Source organism: Prinia subflava, chromosome 12 (assembly GCF_021018805.1).
Source record: "Prinia subflava isolate CZ2003 ecotype Zambia chromosome 12, Cam_Psub_1.2, whole genome shotgun sequence".
Classification (NCBI taxonomy): domain Eukaryota; kingdom Metazoa; phylum Chordata; class Aves; order Passeriformes; family Cisticolidae; genus Prinia; species Prinia subflava.
The window spans coordinates 14,077,388-14,099,341 of NC_086258.1; the positions used below are offsets into that span (position 1 = coordinate 14,077,388).

General features: G+C 43.3%; 2 protein-coding genes across 6 annotated transcripts in view; both read right to left on the reverse strand.

Annotated features, from left to right (window-relative positions):
- CEP112 (centrosomal protein 112) overlaps positions 1-8,453 on the reverse strand; it is a 153,133-nt gene extending 144,680 nt beyond the window's left edge. For 2 of the 5 annotated variants that reach the window (XM_063409467.1, XM_063409466.1), the window contains exons 1-5: positions 7,959-8,449; positions 7,195-7,315; positions 6,593-6,783; positions 5,708-5,856; positions 2,117-2,204 (exon numbers count right to left, since the gene is read on the reverse strand). In XM_063409467.1, the coding sequence (XP_063265537.1) occupies positions 2,117-2,204; positions 5,708-5,856; positions 6,593-6,783; positions 7,195-7,294 (528 nt within the window). In that variant the 5' untranslated portion in view covers positions 7,295-7,315; positions 7,959-8,449. Of the gene's footprint in view, positions 1-2,116; positions 2,205-5,707; positions 5,857-6,592; positions 6,784-7,194; positions 7,316-7,958 lie in introns of all 5 variants that reach the window. The other 3 variants (XM_063409465.1, XM_063409463.1, XM_063409468.1) reach the window with 2 other exon arrangements.
- Positions 8,454-13,154: 4,701 nt separating this feature from the next.
- Positions 13,155-20,570, reverse strand: APOH (apolipoprotein H). The gene is made up of 8 exons (XM_063409043.1): positions 20,507-20,570; positions 19,231-19,407; positions 18,440-18,536; positions 17,060-17,136; positions 16,325-16,513; positions 15,565-15,744; positions 14,061-14,258; positions 13,155-13,225 (listed from the first exon to the last, which is right to left on the reverse strand). The coding sequence occupies exons 1-8, from the start codon at positions 20,568-20,570 to the stop codon at positions 13,155-13,157; spliced, it is 1,053 nt and encodes a 350-aa protein (XP_063265113.1).
- Between the last annotated feature and the right edge of the window lie 1,384 nt (positions 20,571-21,954).

A 21,954-nucleotide genomic window follows, 5' to 3' on the forward strand; every position in this document is an offset into this window, starting at 1 on the left:
ACATTGCACTTTCTAATAGTGTCACAATACTCCTGACAGCTTTCACCTAAATAACTCCATTTCCAGAGGACACTGGGCTGAGAAAGCAGTTCAGAGGGTAAATTAGCCTGGCTCTCCATTTTAAATGTTCTTCTTTATTTTCTCATTTTATTTCCAAAGCAGCAGTCTCCTTCACAGAGGATGAATTTACTAAAAAAACCCAGAATACTCCATTTTCAGGCATCAGTTCATCTCCACAGTGCCTCTTCTGGGGTTAATCCAGAACTCAGACATCACCTGATGGGCCACCAAATAAAAAAGCAGATTTAACAGTGAAAGGCAGGGATGGTTATGAGAGCAGAGGACAGAGCAGCTCCTGCCCAGCTCAGGGTCTCCCCTGATTTCAGCACCAGGGCTGTGGTTATTGCTGCTGAGGAATTAACAAGGAATTGCCTCTCAGGGGAAAAGCTTTTCCTGTGGGATAACAGTAACTACCAACATTTAATGTAGCTAATGAACATTTTCCTTGCCCAGGTATTTAGAAAAACAACATTGAAGCCTGAATTACTTTGTCTCATTAAGTGAAATTTCTCTATGGGTCTGCCAGCACCTCTCCTTTAAATCTCATTTAAATCCAGTGACCAGAGTTTGGGCTGCTGGTAACCAACACTTGGTTGAGGCAGCTCTTAATGTGTCTGAAAAGTCTCCCTGCTCCTCTAGCTGGGCCTGAATGATGCCAGAACATCTGTGAAACCCCAGAACATCCCTGACAATGGAACAAGGTATTGTTCTAACCAGCCAAACATTATCAAACTGGCAAAGCAAGTGAGGATTATTTCACTTAAAGGCCCTTTTAAAGCTGTAATCACAGGAGAATCCAGTATGTGGAGCTCTAGAACACTGAAGTGCAGTGATTTGTCTAACGCTGACCTGGAAGCTTCAGCAGAGCCAGCAATAACAGCAAAAAAAAAATTTAAAAATAAACAAAGCAAAGCAGCAAAACTTCCCTACAAAACCTTAAAGCCTCAAATCCAGGTTTCAGCTGAAGAATATATTATTTTTTTCAATAACTCTTCCATAAGGAGTACTTCCTGAAGTAAAATAAACAGGAAACCAATAAGGAGAAAAGTAGTAAAGCCAGCATGTGGTTTTATTTCTAATTATGGCATTTCTGTATTTAAATTCCATTTGTATACATACAATCAACACACATAAATCCATTCACAGCAATCAGAGCCTAGAGTACAGACACTGATTTTTGCCCACTGAGCACCTGTAAGCTGCCCTGATAAAGCTTCCCCTTGCTAATCCTCTGTTCCAGATGCACAGCAGAACACAAATTTCCTCAGAAAAGAGCTTCCAGTCGATCCTATTTGCACTTTATGTCCTCATAAATCCTCAGCTGTGCCCAGCTGCAAGCTTTCTAAACTATTCCTCTGATAGAATCAAAAACAAAGCGTGGGCAGAGCTGGAGGAACAAACAGGAAATTCAGTGTTCATGGAGGGTTCAGGGTTTTTCTAGGTGTGGTGAAGGACACTGCAAGGCCACAGAGCACATTTTGGAAGGTAAACAGCACATTTCTTGGTATCACACATTTGTCAGGAGTAATTGTCAGTGCAAAGCTTGCAATTACATAAAAATCATTGAATATTTTGGACTAAAAGGGTTTCAGACAAAGCCTGTTCAATGCCCTTTCATCAGTCAAAATGCTCGGTGTGGAAAGTTTGATGAGACAAACTGTCCAAAATTCACTCTTGCAGAGGTCAACCACCACTGAACAGAGCCAGAGGCATCTCTGCAGCTTTCTTTAATCTGTTATTGCAAAATACAAGATGATGTCAATGCAGGCACGGTGCCAAGCCCGGGGAAAACAATGCAGCAGGCACTGAAAACACAACACTAAACAGAGGTCAGGCATTAGGATGAACTGAGAGCATCCTACAAGAAATTCTTTTCCCCTGCACTGCAGAGGACAGATTTTGATGAGCTTTAGTCCTGCCTATCACTCCCTCCCAAATATCTGCACCTTTCCACAGGGATCACGACCCACGGAGCTGGAAGTAAGAGTTTTACAGGGATATATGAGAGCAACTGAGGGAAAGCAAAGCTTTAGGACAAAAAGGAGAAGCATCTTACAGACAGTGATGTGCCTAGGTCATCTTCATCTGTGCGGTGAGGAGAATTCAGACAGGATGTGACTGCTGGCTTCTCACTGAATCCTTCCCTGTTATTAATGACAAGAGGAAGCAGAAAGAGGAGAATTCATTTTCAGCAACTTGTGGCATACAAAGGATGTTAAACACAGAATAGAATTGGCTAAAATATACACAAGAAAATAAATGTCAAGATGGAAGGATAAAAAAAAAAGACAGAAAAAGAAAAATTTCATGTTAAAGGCAAACAAAAAGCCTTAAGTGTTCCATTAAAAAAACCACCATAAAACCCCACACCAAAAAACCCACTAGAAATACCATGTACATGACAGTACATTAAAAAGGGTTCTTTACTTCTCTTTTACTACCTGATCCAACATCTCCCAGAGGATTTTAGGGTAAATCTAGGCTAAGCAGAGGGCTGATCTAAAAGAATGTTTTTGAAACAAAATTGCTATGAGTATGAAACAACATAAGATGGAGTCCAGTGACTCAGAGCAGAAAGTGGAATTAAGGTGATGGTTGGTTGCACCATTGGACTTCTAAGGCCAAAAAAAGTAGGTTAGAAGAAGGTAAATGATCCTATAACACACAAAGGGCACAATGACACACACAGCTCTATACAAAGGCAGTGGCTTGAAAGGCCAAGGTGGAGAGGAACAAGTCACAAAGACTGTCTTGGTTTCATTTAATTTCTCTTTTATGGACTAAAATGGAATTTATGGGGGTTGGTAAAGAAATGCCCACAAGGCAGGACACAAGCACAGCATGACCAAGTGCTCTGTCCAGCAGAGGGATTTTCTGGAAAAGCTTTTGGAAATGAAACACCTGAACAAAGGGAAATGCAGATGAGCAGACAGGTGAAGAGAATTGTCACTGGTGCACCTGGGCACAGACACTTCTCAGCCACGGAACAGGAGAAAAAAGAACAAAATAAAGTAAAAGTTGTAAGCATTTATGAGATGGGTTGATACAGCAAAATACCCAAAACAGTAATGAAACACCCTTCAGCACACACTCCACTGTCAGCTGCACAGGTATTAAGGTAATTAAAGGTAATTAAGGTAATTAAAACCTCCTGTTAGTCCCTTCACCTTCCTGTGAGTGACCATATCACAATGAAGTCAAATCAGAGCACTCAATACCTCCCTCCCTTTCCATCTGGCAGCGAGATGGCTGCTATGCCAAAAAGACTCGGAGATGAATGAAGTGTTTATGAACAGAACAACAACAGTTGGATGTACAATATAAACCAGTCACTTCTAGGAAGACAAACACAAAGTTTTCACGAAGCACAGGGCCCCAGCTTTCATCAGAACAGCAGGAACAGAGAAATACAACAACTGGGAGCCTACCTTCCCTTCCAGCACCAATAAATCCCATATAAACAACACGTATGGATGCACAATAACAATTACAAAGCAGTAAATATTTTAGATAAGCAAAGTCTTAGGGGTAAAAAAGATCAAAAGGAATAACACAATGACTGCCTCTTGCATTTCTTACCAAGATTTCATTTGACACAAAACTACCTTTAATTAAAGGGAGATAAAACTTTGCCTGTGAGTAAATCTGCCCTTTTATCAGATTTTCTTTCTGAGCAATACTCAGGTTACCTAACAATGCAATAAAGTTCCAATTGTTAAAAATGGGGGAAAACAGAATTCATGCCCTCGTCATTCAGAGATTCAGGAATATCAACAAATACACAAACCAATCCAAGCTACCTGAAATACTTTTAAATTGACCAAAGGGAGAACAAAAGTCCAGATGTATTCTTAGTTCTGTATTTGCTCTTTTGCAGAGGAACTGAAAAGGAAGCTCCCTTAGTTGATTCTACACACAGAATTTGGGAAGATTGTTAAGGATGAACACAATTTTGTTCATATCAAGTATGTACCACCTGCCCACCCCCTCTTCCAGCCTCCTGCTAATACAAGACAGGCTCCAAAAAGCACAAGATTAATTCTTTCTCCTCAAGATTAATTCTTTCTCCTCCCACTGCAGGTGAGTGAAGGATGATCAGAGTTTTGACATCAACCTGTGACCTCCTGCTTCAGCCCAAGCAGGGAGCTGGCACGGGAGGAGGCAGCAAATTGCTGCTAATAAAGGAGATTAATAAATATTCCTTCTAGGAGCAAAGTAAGGCAAACTCACTGATTCCTCTTGGTCCAGCATGACTACACATCAACCTTCAACAATATTTTCAGGCACACTCTATAAACACAGAGTAGAATTTTCCTGGGGTCAGAAACCCCAGGATTCTGTTCAAAGCAATCTAAGAATTTCTCAAACCAACCCTCTCACATTTCAAAATAAAGCTGCACCTTCCCAGCCCCAGCTGGTTGAATTTATTCATCCACACCCCAGTTTGCAAGTAAGGTTTGTCTATCTAAAGTTTTTATTTAGGCAGAAAAACAACTTCATACAGAAAAGTCAAAATTGTCCAACACAGAATTATCTGTATTGCAAGATAAAAATCACTATGAAAAGAATTTCTCTGTTTGTCTGGGTCTTTGAAAGGAGAGAATCTTGAGATAAAGAATATCAAGTAGTTACTCAAACATGTCTCACTGACATTATCTATTTTGCCCTGAGAAAACGTTGTAGGAACTGAGTCATGGCTGGAATGCAAAATTTTCATCCAACTACACAAATTCCAAGCCCATGGATGCAATTTTCCCAGTGCACATTCAGAGGAGAGAGAGAAATACAGTGGAACTCGCTCACCATCTGCTGGCTCTCCCTATAAACTGCACATCCAGAAATATTTAATATATTGCATTTTTACCTGCACTGATCGCTCATCCAAACTTGCAAATACAAAGAAAACCAGGATCTATATGTTGGATATAGGTAATATCTTAACATGTTCATATTTAAGTAAATATTAAATATGTAAATATTTTGCATTTTTCAAAACTCAACAGCTGAAATATTTACCTTCAGTATTTTTCTGCAAGACTTGCAGGAAAATTAGGTTCCTTATTAAATAGAAGATTAATTTATGTAATCTACAGAACTATCAAAATTTTCCAACACAAATTCAGATCTCCTTAGACACAGCCCCACTCTTGGTCTAAGCATCCACTAGCAGAGCTGTACCTGTCTGTGTGATTTTTAATTCTCAGAGTCCTTTAAACCAGCAACATGATTCAATTCCATTTATTTGCTTCTCCTGGCATGGAATAATTTGCAATGCAGGGAATAATTTGCAATGCAGGTCTCCAGAGAACCACACTGATCACCAATGCAGGCATTGCTTCATTCCCACAGGATAGAAGGAGGAAAAGTGAAATAAAACTTCACAACACCAAAAATGACTTTGGGAACTTTGCCAGGCCAAGCTGAATCTTAGGTTCAGACACTGAATGGGAAAAGACATCAAATTCAAAATATTCTACTACAAACCAGTTTTTCTCTTTGCTAAAAGCTGTTCCCAGAGTTTCTGTATATAAAGCACAAACACTGAGTCCACGAGGGAGTGCAATAAACTCATACAAACTGAGACATGCAGAGCTTACATCTATTAAATCCAAATTAAACACTGCCAAAGCAAGGACAGAAGCCTTACCCCTGTGCAGGAGTTGTTGCTGAGGATGAGTCCCCCACAGAGGACACGTTACTGTCGTGGTTTCCCAGCTCTCCCAGAACCCACTCAGGTAAACACTCAGGGCTGCTGTTCCCAACTCTTGATGAACTTGGTTCATCAAAATAAACTGACTAGAATGACAAAAAATGCAAAATCAACACGAGAATATAATTACACAGATATATTCTTTACAACCTTAATGTCACTCCTTGCAGGACTGGAAGTACAAACATTCCATTTTATTCCATTATCTGCAGTACAAACATTCCTTTTCCAGAGAAGGCAGTGAGGTGTGCAAATGCCACCTTCCCAACCCATGGGAATTCATGGCAACAGTGTAAATATTTTCCAATACTTCTTACAGGATGGGTAATTTTAGCAAAAATTGGCATTGTTATGTCACTGAAGCTGGTGCCAAGGGTTGACACAGAACATTCAGCTCTTCAGAAAACAAACTGCAACTTCAGTGATGTCTGTGTGAATTTTATAATCTCCTCAGGCTACTAAAGTCATCACCTTTAAGAACAATTTTCCTTTCACAAGAGCTATCTACTGTTTAGGACAAAAGCAAGCCTCAAGGGCCTTTCATTACATTTTTCCAAAGAACTAGAAAAATATTCCTTTCTGTTCCTTCAAACACCCATTTGCATAAACCTTCTAACCAGAATTTTGAAGATACAGGTCTCAGAAAGTTTTGCCCATTGAAAGGCTCTCCCAGCATCAATTACAAGAAATGCCTTTATTTATCACACACAGTTCCACTCAACCCATTCAGAATCGTTTGTCACATTTGTGCCAAATCTAAGATGGAAAAGGAATTCCAGGATACATTTTAACAAGTTTATCTCATCAAGAAATTCCACTCACCATGTAGGCAGGCAAAGGTTTCAGCATTCCCTCCTCTGGTTTTTGGCTGAAGGGACCATCCAGAACTCCTCTCTTCAGCATGTGAAGCAAAAGTTTTGCATACAGGTTTCGATTCTCCCTTCCCACTATTCCTATGCCTGCTCCTGAAGGTTTGCAGAGTTTTTTAATCCACAGTGAGCATCTTTTTCTTTCTAAAAATATAGATATATGTGGTCACTGTACATTTTCAGAGCAAACCAAACACATGAAGAAAACAGAAGGCATCACTGGTCACCAATGGTTTCTCCCTTCTACACCAAAGTTTAAAACAAAACGAACTCCCAAACGACCAAACCAAATAAAAGAAATTGTTAAATACTTGGAATAAAAATAACTCTTTAACAATGGTTCAAATTTACATATTGCACAAACATTTTCTATAAATTCGTTTTTACCAGAAGTTTACATCACTTTTGGAAACATGGAATTGGAAACACCAGGAATTCTGCACTCACTGCAAGAGCTGCCATAAACTACAACTTAGAGCTTGCATGAGCATCAATACTTTAAATATACAATAAATCCTAATCCGTTTTAAAAAATGCAGATTTTACCACATGTACCTGAACTACTCTGCAGGTTAAGGACATAGGGCTTCATAGCCACAATACAGCGATCTAATTCCGCATCCAATTTTTCCTTTATTTCATCTTCATTGCTCATTTTGAAAACGCACGAAGGAACCTGCAAAATTAATGGCATTGATGTAGAAAAGGTAAAATGCTGTTTTACATCGGTCTCTTTTCATCTTAGGCCACACAAAGATGTGCTTGGTACAATACAGGAAGTGAAACTAGCTATGTTTAGGATGAAATAAACACGAAACTAAACTAGATTCTTTATAAATAAATAAAGGTACTCGGTGTAATCGACAAGAATGTGCTTGAAACTGAACAGCCAACCACACAATAAATATATTCATTACACCCAATTTGTATAAAGGTGTCGGTGCAATACCGCACTCCTAACTTGGTATTCTTTAGAATTAGAGGGGTTTTTTTGAAAAGACGAGGGGGGAGGAAGGAGGGCAAACAGCAAGCACAGCGATAGTTCCGAGTGACAGAACCAAACGCGCTGTCAGGACTGTCTGCAAGGCAGCAGCACCGCACAGAGCAGCGCTGAGCGGGGACTTTTCCTGGCACATCCCAGCAATGAGCAGGACCCGGTGCCAGCGGAGCCGCACCCGGCGGGCCCGCCCCGGGCCCTGCCCCGCGGTCAGCCCCGGTCAGCCCCGGTCAGCCCCGGTCAGCCCCGGCCCGGGGCACACACCGGTGTCCCCGGCACCCCTCCCTGCCCCGGCCGGGCCCCGCGGGCCCTGCCCCGTTACCTCGGGGGGCTGCGGGTGGCGGCCACGGCGGGGGAAGGCGGCGGCGGCCAAGGCCGAACGTTCAAACCGGCCCCGCTCCCGGCGGCCCCGGCCCGCGCGTTTCCGTTTCCGCGGTGACCGGGCCCGGCCCGGGCGGCCTCGGGCGGGGATGGACACCCCGGGCACGGCCCGCGGGGGTGGGAGCGGTGTGTGCCGGGGAGTTCTTCGTCCCCAGGAACGGGGAAAGCTCCTGGGGTTGAGGAGTGCGGGGAAGGTGCCGGTGCGGCACCGCGGGAACGCGGTCACAGCTCTGAGAGGCAGCGGGCTCTTCCCTGTGCTGAGCGGGGACAGGAACCAGGGCACGGCTGCAGCACTGCCAGGGGATTGGGATGGGTTTTAGGGAAAGGTTCTTCCCCCAGAGGGTGCTGGCACTGCCCAGGCTCCCCAGGGAATGGGCATAGCCCCAGAGCCCCAGGAGTGTTTGGACACTGCTCCCGGGGATGCCCAGGGTGGGATTTTGGGGTGTCTGTGCAGGGCTGCACTGGATGATCTTCGCAGCTCAGGATATTCTGTAATTCCTGCCCGAATGATGCATGTCACCACAGCCCAGCAGTGCAGTCTTGGCTCCATCCAGTGCTCTCCCCCAAATTCACCTCTTTTTGTAGTTCTGGACCCACCCAGACACGCCCGGAGCAGAGCCTCGGGGAGCTGAGGGGGAAACGCGCGGTGCCAGCGCCAGCCCTGCCCTGGGCTTGGCCCAGCACAAACACGGGGAAGGGCTGGAGAGCAGCCCTGGGGAAGGGCTGGCTGTGGTGGGTGAGGAGCTGAAGGTGCCCGGCCGTGTGCCCGGGCTGAGCCCGGCGTGGGCAGCAGGAGAGGGGCGGCTCTGCCCCTCTGCCCCCAGGTCAGAGCCCGCCTGCAGAGCTGCCCCAGCCCCGGGGCACAGCAGGGACCTGCAGCTGCTGGAGAGAGCCCAGAGGAGGCCACGGAGATGCTCCAAAGGCTGGAGCCCCTCTGGAGCCAGCCCGGGAGAGCTGGGGGTGCTCAGCTGGAGGAGAAAAGGCTCCAGAGAGAGCTCAGAGCCCCTGCCAGAGCCTGAAGGGGCTCCAGGAGAGCTGGAGAGGGACTGGGGACAAGGGATGGAGGGGCAGCACACAGGGAATGGGTTCCACTGATGGGTGGGATATTGGGAAGGAATTCCTGGCTGGCAGGGTGGGCAGGCCCTGGCACAGGTGCCCAGAGCAGCTGTGGCTGCCCCTGGATCCCTGGCAGTGCCCAAGGCCAGTCTGGAGCAGCCTGGGACAGGGGAAGGTGTCCCTGCCATGGCAGGGGTGGGATGGGATGGGCTTTAAGGTCTCTTCCAATTCAATTCTATAATTCTATGATTAATGGGATTGGTTCAGGTCCTTGAAACACAGGGGATGGACTTGATGCCTGGTGAGTATAGAGAGAGCTGGGACTAGAAAAGTGAGGGTACAGCAGCAGTGGGGACAACCCAGCTTCTTTCTGAGGTGTTCTTTAATTCCTGCTAGCTGGATATTTGCTATACCTATTTTTGTATCTTCATCATAATAAACATTTTGGGGAAGAAATGTTTCTACTCAGGGCTTAGTGAGAAATACTTGCCACCCTGAAGTTAAAGGTCAATAAATCAGAAGTAGCTTTTGAGCCTGAGCAATGGGGGCTGGATCCCAGAAACAGGAGTGGATGACATGAGACTGAAATTTCAGGAGAAGGTTTAATAATTGCAGAGCCAATTTTATCCACAGTTCCTGAGTAAAATCTGTTCAAGTATATTCTTGTAGGTAATGAAGTGATTTTGAGCTCACTTTAAAACATTAAATATGTTCCGTATTGCTGATGGTTTCTGGGTTGTTCATGTCCTATCCCAAGGACAGAGAACATGAGGGGGTGTTGTGGAACAGAAGAATTTCAAAGCACATGCCTGACACTTCTGCACAAAACCGTGTTTTGTAGCCATTTCAAGAAAACCATCAATTAATCCAAAAGAATTAGAGAAATCTTTCAGCTGTTCAGTCTCTTCCATTGAGTGAATGAAGTGATTGTGTATGATCCCAAATAAACCCTCTGACCTCTTTGATTCATTTATTTCTCTTTCCCCAGAATCTGTCATGGGTTTTGCTCTGTGTGTAGTGTCTAAAGCACTTTTATCTCAAACTCTTGAACACTTCTGAGTTTGACTCAGATGCACATACACATCAAACAAGGAATCCTTACATGTACAGTAGGAAATTGGCTGTTTTCTTTGATTTCTCAGCTCATCTTCAGCAGGAATGATTCCATGTTAGGGCTCATTGGGTGATAGCTCTGACAGCTACACCAAGGCCTGCTCTGAGTGCCTTAAACCCACATTTGCACAGAAGCAGTGCAAAAATCACTGATGGATTATTTCAACCACAGTGGAATCTCAAAGAGTACATCACAAGAATGATCTATTACCTTTAAATTCCAAATTTAAAATAGTTATCATTTGATATATATTGGGACACTTTTCATCTGTGTTAAATCCATGGTAGATTCTTGCAGCAGAGTACGGCTGCTGTGTTTCTGCACGTTGCCTTCAGATTTGAATATATCTTTGTCATACCCATCACAAAGTACTTAGAAAAACTGAATTTGCTGGAATATGATCAAAAAGAACTTGAGTCCAAGCAAAAACAATGATTGGAACCACTGCTCCAGGAGAAATTTCCTGAGGGAATGGATCAGTTTCTGGGTCTGCTTCCCAAGGCAGAGCAGGGTGGCCAGAGAGGTTGGAGCCTACCTGAAGTGATTTGACAATTGCGCAACTTCTGCCCAGAAAACCAGAAAGAAAAATAAAAAGATTGAAGAAATGATTGAGGTCTTGTCTCCATCCAAAGGGTCATGAGGAGCACTGATGTGTCCTGACCCTCCTGAGGAAATCACTGAAGACACACTGGTACAGAACACAAAGATATCCCAACCAGAATACAGAACAAATTCCCAATTTGAGTTGTAAACATACGGTCATTTAAATAAAACATATTCAATACTTTTTTTTTCACCACGTTTTACCTTGTTCTCTTATCTCTTTAACTGTCTCAGCAGGTTGTCACAAGTAACATGAACACAGCTTAAGGCATTTTTTCAAACATCTCAAAAATACAGAAAAAAAGGAGGCAGGTTTCACTGCCTCATACCAGTTTCTGGAACACTTGGAGTTGCAAGACGTTGTATTTCAGCCCTTCTGAGCAAATCTTTCATGTCTGCAAAGTTGTGATTCACAAACACCTCACTACTTCAAAGAGTTAACAGGTCACAGATTTTTTTCCTCCCCCTTCTTGCTTCAGGAGAGTAGATAATAAATTCAGCATGTGAACACTGGCTCCTAAGGGTGATGCTTTCAAGTATTCCAGTGCTTCACATCCAGCGAGGATGCAGGGCCAGCTGATTTGTTCAGCCATTATCCCGCTGCATGGGTAAGGAGAACTGGGAAAATTCCCTTAGAAAAACCTCCGTTTTCCTGGGGCAGCTCTTTTTGTGCAAAACACAAATCATTTCAGGGGCAAGCAGCATTTGGGTGGCAGGGAATGCTGAGCTACTGCCAGCTTCACAGGGTTTGCTGTGAAACTCAAGTTAATATTAAACCGTGTTTGGTATCTCAGCAACTGTCCTGAACATCCTGATCCCAGAGATGGATCCACACCACATTCAGACTGAATTTCCAAATGAATGGCTCCTGCCAGCTGAGCTGTGTATGTGTTAGGAGGAGTTGTGGGTATCTCAGCCTGCAAACATCATTTGAGGATCCCTCCTAAACATGTTCAGAACCAAAATGTGGCACACTCTGCACCAACAAAATACCCACTTCAGCTGCCAGCATGAGTTTGTCTCTCTCTGCATTAGAGAATTAAATTGTTGCTGAGTACAAAGTACTAAATACTTAATAATAGCTGCCTCGATCTCTCCTTAAAAATAGGAAGCATAAAGATGAATTATATCAGTCATACTATTAAAATATTCATATGTAGCCTTACAAAAAGAAAGAGGAAAGATAATTAGAATATGTTCAGAGTTCTTTAATGGCAGCTCTACCGTCTTAAAAGTAGCTTGATCTTAATGTTAAATGGTCCTTTTAAAAGTTCTGCAGTGGATTATTATTTACTCTGGAGCTCATGATTTTTATCAAAGAAAAGGCAGAGGGAACCCTGTATGACTCATGACAATTTACTATAAGTGTACTACAAATATTTCTCTATCACTTTTGAGTATGTTGAAATTATAATTACTTTTTCTGAATGAAAATTCAGACCTAAGCACAAAATCTGGCTGACTTGATCATACCAGTGAGCTGCCCGTATCATAAATCAAATTAAAAGTACAATTTACTTCAGTGCTACTTAATGACCAGAGATCAGAACTGTTGCTCAACGGTGTACAGTTCTCTTAAAAAAAAAAAGAAAGAAAGAAGCAATTATATTGTGTAATATTGAAACAGAGGTAAAAATTAACTGTGGTTTAAAACAGTTTCAGGTGAAGTTAGAATCTCAAAAATGTAAACAGTCTTACTAACTTAAGCAAAATTTTTTTAGAAATATTAAAAACCCCTTTATCTGATGCTGTTGTTTAAATCATGGTTGGATAGTTGGCTTCTAAATTCATTTGGAAATCTCAGTCTTTCTACTTAGGTAAATTCCAGAAAATCCCAGGCTCAGGGCCCTCTGTCTATCTATAATTAAAGGTCCACTCTCTGTCACAGGGGAGAGGTAATGGAATCAGAACCCAGTAATTACTAATGATTAAGGCTTTTTGCTATAAATCAGTCCAGAGCTAAAGGATCTGATTGATGATTAGGGAACATTAAACAAGAACACACTAGTGGCTGAAAATCACTTTATTGTAAAGCAACTGCTATTGAGGAAGTCATTTCCAGTTGCATAAACATTGGGAATGTGGAAGGAGAAGATGTAGTGCAGGGATTTGGAAGAAGGCAGGGACAAGAGAATGGAAGTTAATGGCTGAAATGAAATGTTGTAGCTTGTGGAAGAGGCTGCTGGGGATGGTGGGAGGGAAAAAAGCGTTCACATGTTCCGGATTTCACCTGGAAATTTACACTCACAGGACCTGAGTTACAGTCACAAGACCCAAATTACACGACCTCTCAGATTTTCCTCTCATGTGTGGAATGTTCTGTCTCAGTAAGGCAGAAATTTAGCACTGGGTTATTTCTCTGCTTCAGGCTTCATCTTCACATGCTTTCATGTCTGAGGGGTCTTTCTTCACCAGGGTTGAAAAAAAGCCACGTTCTGTTGGAGACAAGTGAAGAACTCGGGTTAAATTCTTGAAACATGACAGCTGAAAACAACAGCGAGGTGAGCAGTCAATCTTTGCATCATAGTGAAACTCTTGGAAGAAATACACTTTTATTTTCTATTTTAATAAAGCTGAGCTACGTGCATCAGAAGCCAAATGTGAGGAGAAATGTTTTCATCATGCACAGGCTGTGCTTTTCCTTCACTTACAAATGAAAATAAAACTTACAAGGAAAATTCTGTGCAAGGAATGATGACAAAGCAAATGCAAAACATTTCCTCTTGTTAACAAAGTTGGTAATGTGTGTTTATTTATTCTAAAAGCCTGCGTGCCTGTGAGGCTGTTCCTCCAGCATCAGTTCCTCCCCACAGCTCGCTGCTGCTTTCCAACACTTAATCCAAAGTGTTTTCCTGATCAGCATAAGGTGAGAATAGGAATAAGGTGAGAATAACCAGAACAGGAGGGAATATGTCAGGTTCTCAAACCTGCAGCAGTGTTCAGGCTTTTTATCCCTAAAGAAAGTGCTGATCCAAGGATTTGTGAAATCCCAGGATACTTTACATATGGCCTTTTCTTTGGGCAAGTAACATCTTTACGTAACATATTCTAGAACAGGACAGGAATTAAAGCAGAGCTCCGACACAACTGAAAGAAAATTCTTGCTGGGCATTCTCTCCTCAGGCCATTTTCTTCCAAAATACCCAATAACTCAAATACCCAATATTTCAAAAAGCCACTCAAGTAGGGCTTGAGGATGAATTCTGACACTCCCCCACGCTCAGGCAGCTGTAATTCCCCCAGGAGCTGGTTTGGGAGCCTGGCTCATACCTTTAAAACAGGCAGGGAGGGTGAAGTTGCCATCCACGCACGCCACATCTACAGTGTAGGCACAGGATTTTTCCTTGTTCTTGCAGAAGAAGGATACAGTCTCCCCATGCAGAATGCCATCCTTCAGGTCATTCTGAACTCTCTTCTTCTCACCATTGTACAATACTACAGCTTTCTTAACTGGTATTTTACATGGTGCTGGAAAAAAAAAATGCAGTATAAGGAACAGATTTGAAAAGGGGGTAGATTAGATCTCATCAGAATTCTGTATAGGTGACATTTGGGAATGAAAAATGTGTCCCATGTATAGACAGAACTTCTGGTGATATTAAAATGCTGAAGAAATTCAGAAATTCAGAAGCACAGGGTCCAAAGTTTCCAGTAAAAATCCAGCCTCAGTGTAATTTCTAATGACATGAAATAGGAAGAGGAGAGGAAATACTCAGAATAAATTCCATGGCTGATTATTGACGTCAATCCAGATACACCACATACAACACTCAGTGTTTGGACTGGGCTTAGATTATCAGCACCTTGCAATTCCTCTTTTGGCTTCCTTTTGAGCACAGCTCTTGCACGGAGGGGTGACAGCTCCACAGCCAGGTGGAAGAATTCTGTTTAATTCCTGGTTTTACAGGCTGGGCTGTGCTCACCTCTGCAGGCTGGCTTTGTGGACCAGTTCTCACAGCTGTGCTCACCTCTGCAGGCTGGCTTTGTGGACCAGTTCCCCGTGTTCTCACAGCTGTGCTCACCTCTGCAGACTGGCTTTGTGGACCAGTTCTCACAGTTGTGCTCACCTCTGCAGGCTGGCTTTGTGGACCAGTTCCCACAGCTGTGCTCACCTCTGCAGGCTGGCTTTGTGGACCAGTTCCCCGTGTTCTCACAGCTGTGCTCACCTCTGCAGGCTGGCTTTGTGGACCAGTTCCCCGTGTTCTCACAGCTGTGCTCACCTCTGCAGGCTGGCTTTGTGGACCAGTTCCCCGTGTTCTCACAGCTGTGCTCACCTCTGCAGGCTGGCTTTGTGGACCAGTTCCCCATGTTCTCACAGCTGTGCTCACCTCTGCAGGCTGGCTTTGTGGACCAGTTCCCCATGTTCTCACAGCTGTGCTCACCTCTGCAGGCTGGCTTTGTGGACCAGTTCTCATAGCTGTGCTCACCTGTGCAGACTGGCTTTGTGGACCAGTTCTCACAACTGTGCTCACCTCTGCAGGCTGGCTTTGTGGACCAGTTCCAGTGTTCCCACAGCTGTGCTCACCTCTGCAGGCTGGCTTTGTGGACCAGTTCTCACAACTGTGCTCACCTCTGCAGGCTGGCTTTGTGGACCAGTTCCAGTGTTCTCACAGCTGTGCTCACCTCTGCAGGCTGGCTTTGTGGACCAGTTCCAGTGTTCTCACAGCTGTGCTCACCTCTGCAGGCTGGCTTTGTGGACCAGGTCTCACAGCTGTGCTCACCTCTGCAGGCTGGCTTTGTGGACCAGTTCCAGTGTTCTCACAGCTGTGCTCACCTCTGCAGGCTGGCTTTGTGGACCAGTTCCCGGTGTTCTCACAGCGGGAGTGCTTGGATCCCTCCATCACGTAGCGGGGCTGGCAGCCGAAGCTGACGCTCTCGTTGTAGTGGTAGGTCCTGCGCACCGCAAATTCGATGAACCCATTCTCTATCCCTATCGGAGTGGGGCACGTCACAACTGCAGGACAAAACCAAACCCAAAGCTTTAGCAGTGTCACAGGTCAAAGAGACAGCTACAGACCTGGAAAATGTATAAAAATTCCCATGGTTGTTCGTTCCAGCCTCTTTTCACAGACAGCTTAAAAACCACAACAAATAAATAAACATTACTTGTTTTAAATACACATCTATTGCAATCTGTGGTAATAACATGACTTAAACGTGGTGTAATTTGACAAAAAGCAGGGAAGTTTTTAGGACTGGGGGTACAGTTGGCTTTTTCTTAGGTGATTCTGAGCACTTAGAATCAAATGCTGGCTGCACACTGGAGGCCAGGCTCAGGTTCCCCACTGTGCACCATGTTTAGCAGTTTGTTTATATAACCTTTACACCTGCAGCAAATATTTTGTCAATCCCATGTTATGTACCATGGGTTAGCAATCCCCTTGATCCACAAGCCTGAATGATTGCAGAATTCAGCTGCAGAATAATTGTGCTGTTTGCAATGACGATTGTAAAAAAATTATCGTGGTTCATTTTGTTTTGTATATGTGATTCTCAGGACTATTTTTTGGTGTGGATAACAGTGAGTTACTCACCCTTGCACTCTGGAATGCTGCTCCAGGTGCCATTGGCCGTGCAGGAGGCTGTCTCATTGCCAATCAGGGCGAGGGGAGGGACACACTCAAACAGGATTGTGTCCAGGAAATGAGAGACATTCCCGGGGTGCAGGCGCCGGTACGAGAGGACCCCAAATTCCGGAAGAGAGGGAGGTGCACAGGTCACCGCTACAAAAGGACAGCATTTAAAAAATTAAGACTTAAAGATCAAATAATTGTGAGATCAGAGGAGCGACAGTCTTACAACTAAATGAACCCACATGGAATCATAGCTGGCAAAATATAATTTAAATTAAACGTGTACGGGGGCTTCAGAGTATGGAATTCATGAGTTTTGCTGGATTTTTCAGACAATATTACTGCTTTTCAGCCAAGTGTTTTTGCAGGATAGGTTATAGCAAAACCCTGCATAAGTACAAAGGCATGACAATATCCTCTTTTTATACACAGGGAGCAGGAATTTGAGTGGATAAGCATCTTACCTCCAGCTGTAAATAGCATCCCTGATCCCGACCTTTTGTTCAGACCTTTAAACTGTATTTCTCTAAAACCCACACATATAAAACCAAACACGCAGCATTCTGCTTGATTTTTCCTAATCAGCTTTTGCACAGCACTACAGGAGACTTCTGAATATATAATTCTGAGCAATGGAAAGGAATATTTCTGGAGTAGGAATAAGGATGGAATAGTTTTTTGGATTGAAACACATACGTTGACACTGGGGAAAAGTTCCAGTCCACTTTCCATCTGCCATGCACTTGCTCGTTCTTGACCCGACGAGGTTGTAGCTGGAAACAAACAGGTCTGGTTATCAGAACAGGGGGATGGATCACAGATCTCTCATTTCTCATGAACAGAATGAAGAATCCAGCTCTGAAATCCTTCTCTAGTTTAACAATTCCTGACCTCAAAGAAAGTTTAGAATCACATCTGAAAAACTGTTAATATCCAAATATTGCAAAGGCAGAAGGCTTGATACAAGAAGATGTTTTGTTGTTTCAATTTTATATTCTGTTTCACATATGAATTCCTACAACTGATTAATACTATGGATGTAGGTATATAGCAAATATCGATCTATGATTGCTAATGCAAATGTTAAGGGGTTTTGGGAGGAGTTCCCAGTTAATTATGGCAATTAGAATCAAATATTGGAAAGAACTCAGTGCTCTTAAGAACTCAAGTCACCGAGGTACATTATTATATTTAAATCCCAGACATTTCAATTTCCATATGCACATTACATACTTCTCTCCCATCCTCTGTATTCACACTATTAACATCTACTCTAAGTTTTAAAGAAATGTTCATCTTGTGTCTGGCATTTCAATATCACACAGCTGACAACCAATAAATTAGAATTAACAAAATCAAATCAAGTCCCATTGCTACACTTGGAGTCATAGTTGAATTTATTAATTCCTTATTTTGCTCCTCATTTACAGGGAGGTTGTTGAGGCTGTTGACACTTTTCAGTGAGCTCTTGGCTGTGTCTCACCTGTGACCTTCCAGGTAAGCCCTGTTTAGTCATTAATTACCCAAGTACAATTAAATACCTGCTACTATTAAATTCTTCCCTGCATTTATCATAACTATTTTTTAAATGCATCCTTTTTCCTAAAGCTAATAAGTAGCCCTGAGGAAAAGTGCATTTACTGCAGGTAAGTTAGGATGAACCTCTTGATTTCCATTAGTGAGCATTTTTGGAACGCAATTTCCAGTCTAGAGAGCCCAACAGCATCACTTTGATGGAGATTATCTACTCTCTGCTGTAGGATTCCATCTCATGATGTAATAAGAGGATTTGAAAAGCAGGGGAAAGCAGTCCAGAATAAATTTTTGCACAAAATCTCTGCTATTTTGGTGGTTTCCATGTTTGTAAGACTTTACTTTGGAGTAGCAAAACTCCATAATGTTATAGCCAAGCCTGAATGAAGGTGGATCACCAGAGAGGCTTTTTTTAATGATTTCTGATATGTAGATGAGTTTTTATGTGGAGTTTTCGATGTTCTCTGTTGCAGTATGGCAGTGGGTGATACTACAATGTGATTTAGGTTGTTTATTTAGCAGCATGAGGAAGGGAACTCTTACCCTGGATCACATGAATAAGTCACAGTACTCTGGTACTGGAACTCTTCAAAATCAATTTTCCCATTCTTCAGGGGTGGAGGAGGAGGACATCTCTTTGCTGTTTATTAAACATTAAAAAAAGCATAATATTAACTCCTAAGGCATGAAATAATAATTTCATTATAATGGGAACAAGTAGATCAAAAAGGTTCATCCTGGTGTCTCACATTTCTCCACTCCCTTGTACTACATTCCACAGGTCTGGCTGTTCTATGTGTCTCTCAAAATACAAGTTTTGGGGAATAAATATTTTTGTCTGAGGAATGTGAGTTCTCTGCAATGAAATGATGAGGGATGCAATAAATGCAGGGGTTATCAAGCAGCACATGTTAGAAATGAGCACTGCTGGGCTGGGGAGGATGAAGGTTCACCCAGCCCAGCTCCAATCTCCATCCCCATCCAGGAGCAGGAGTGGGACACAGACTGGAAAATCCTTTCCATCCCCACCCCTCTTCCACACCCTGCTGTCTTCCAACAGTGAGGGAAGAACCCCTGCACAGAGATCTGTTTAAATCCATCCAATTCCTCCCGCGGATTCTAAAATATCCTTCCGATATTTATTTTTATTTTATATTTATCTAAAATATCCCTCAGCTGAGGGATATTTTAGATAAATATCTAAATAGTAAATTAAATTATAAAATTAAATAATTAAATTAAATTAAATTAAATTAAATTAAATTAAATTAAATTAAATTTAAATTTAATAATTAAATAAAAATATTAAATTTTAGATAAATATCTAAACTCACGGAGGCAGAGCAGGGTGTTGAAGGCCCACTTGCCCGTCGGGAGGCAGGTGTACTTCCTCTGCCCATTGTTGGGCATGAACCCAGGCCGGCAGGTGTATTCCACTTCCTCACCCACTTCATAAACCTTTTTGTCTACATTAAGTGTGGCAAACAGCACTTCTGGTGGCCTGGGACAGACTGGAGAAAAGGAGTTTACAAGAAATTGTGTAGAAAATTGGAGTTGTTTTTATTTCTGAGCTTGAAGCAGAGGATTCTCTATTGTCATGAGTCATAGGATTGCCCTGTCCTGAGCTGTCCTTTTGTCTTCCTGAGGCAGCTGATGGCTGCCATAAATATTAGCCAGAAAAAAAAATGTCGTTCTTCTTCTCCTCAGCAGCTCTGCCAATGGTCCCAGTTAGAATTTGTGTCACTTTTTAAACTAAAATTTACTTTTCCTTCAAAATAGATTTATGAAGATGGTGCACAAAGTGAGTAAATTACAGTGAATTTCCTTGGACAAAGCAGGGTGAGAAGGACTTAGAAGCAAACAAATGCTTTTCATTTTTAATCCAGATCAGTTTGCTGGGGGTCAGCCTGAAATCAGGTATTTTTTCTTGTAATCAAATTCTTTTTTTTCCCAATTTTTCTGTCCACTGGGGCAGACCCTCTATTCCATGAGACAGCTCTGCTTCCCAAACAGCTTCAAGGCGCTGACAGCAGGAACAACTCATCAGGCAGAGGGTGAGAACAGAGGGAACAGCGAGGGATGAACGGGGGGTACAGCCTGAGCTCCTGCTGGGGACACGGACAGAGGCTCCTGCTGGCACCAGGGGACAGCACAGAGGGACACGGAGCTCAGGATGGAGAAATAAATGGCAAACACGGGGAGAGGGATGTGAGACAGTGCCCAGAGCCCTTGGTGTGGGGGGAAGGAGGAGGAAAGCGAGGCAGGAGCTGTGCGGGCACGGAGGGGTGAGCAGGGATGGGCAGTTCATTCCTGGCACACACAGTTCCCCCCTGGCAGCCTGGGGCCCACAACATCTGGCAGCATTTCTTCTGCTTTCCTTCATTTTTTCCTTTATTTCCTTCATTTTATGCTTTTGTACACTCACCTCACCACGAAGAGCGACAGAGGAAAGAATGGAAAGTGAAAACAGAAGAAAATCTTTCAGAGAAAAGCCCTGTTTAAAACGCTTGCCCAGGGTTACCTAGAGGCTCTGAAGTCCCGTTGTTTTCTCCAGTTTTCCCCATGCCCACCTCAGGATGGGACTGTCCCTAGCAAGTGGAATTCACTCACCTTTGGACGCCAGAGCGCAGTGGCCCAGAGCCACAAGGCACCCGAGCAGTGCCAGGGGCTGCATCCCTGCCAGTCCCCGATGTCCTGAGTGTCCCCCGGGCCAGGGCTGTGCCCTTAAAAACCCACGAAAGGATGGTTACACATTAACTCTTTGTGTTTATCCCCATCCCAGTAAACAGAAGATAAAAGCTTCCTTGTGTCGCTGCTAATAAAGGCTGAAACAACCATCACATGTTGTTTGGGGCATAATGCAGGAATTCAGATGCAATTCCTGCCCCACACAGGCTCCTCTCTGGTTGTTTCTGCAGAGCATCTCCTGTTGGGACTGGTGGTGTTGGGGAAAACAGTATTCTCAGCATCTGTAGAGGATGAGGATATTTGGAATGCAAAATTGGGTTGAATAAAAAAATTATCCCTCTGAGGCACATGTTTATCGCTGGAGCGTGGACATTTCTGTGTACCAAAGACTCCTGATGGTCGTAGGAAAATCATTTCAAGGCAAAATGATCCATTTTGGAGTGACATTGGTATTGCAGTGTGCCCCCAGTGATGAACCATCCTCATGCCAGTTTGCACAGATGATGATCTGGTCTGAAACTTGGGGCTTCAGGGCCCCGTTTGAGCTGATTCCTTTTGTCTTCCAATTACCAGATAACCAAAAGCAGCAGAGACAATGCTCAGTGCCAGCTGAAATGATGATTCCTGTTCCCATTGGTGACAAGGGGGTCATAAATCAGATTTTTGGGTGGCATAAAGCTTTGTTGTGGCGCTGCAAGTTTGGGGCATCAAGTGAGAACTCGACAGGTATCAGCTGAGGTTCTGCTCACTGCAGTTCTCCTAATTTAGCAGATTTTAACTGCAGGAGCATCTGAAGAGCAACCAAAATAACATTTGTGTAATGATTGTTCCACAGTTTGGTGTTTCTAATCTAAGTATCCTCCTCCCCTGCTGACTCACAGCCTGTGAGGGGGAGTGAGGGACATTTGAAGCTCTGAGAGAAGTTGGGTTATGTCAAGCTCTTACTGCTGGGATCTCCAAAAGTTTGTTTTTGCTTTATGAAATTTCTCTGTTTGTATTTGAAACATGAATTTTAGCCACAACATTAAACAGTTGGGAACATGGTATTCTCAGAAAGAAAACGCTGTGAGTGTCCTGCTCAGAGTATTTACCAAATGCACAATGCCGAAGGGCAAAGTACCACTGCTAAACCAACAGAAAAAGATTGACTTCATTTTCTGTATTTACATCTGATTATTTTTCCATTTGTCACAGCCGCATTTTTCCTCCTCTCTTTCACCAGTATCTTTTCCCTTCAAGGAACGCTGCTTTAATGAAATTTATTGCCTCTGGCTTAAATGCTTCCTTAGATCTGGCCGATATTTGGATTTTTGTCCTTTTTTGTGTTTAAAATACCGGGAATGGATGGGAACAATTCGGGGCATTGCGGC

Excerpts from the sequence above, each read along its gene's own strand:
- APOH (XM_063409043.1), bottom strand. The coding sequence starts at position 20,570 with ATGCAGCCCCTGGCACTGCTCGGGTGCCTTGTGGCTCTGGGCCACTGC. Across the intron at positions 17,137-18,439 it reads ACTTATTCATGTGATCCAGG|CTACAACCTCGTCGGGTCAA; the intron begins GTAAGAGTTCCC and ends GTTTGTTTCCAG. Across the intron at positions 13,226-14,060 it reads CCTCCCTGCCTGTTTTAAAG|AACGTGGCTTTTTTTCAACC; the intron begins GTATGAGCCAGG and ends TGTCTCCAACAG.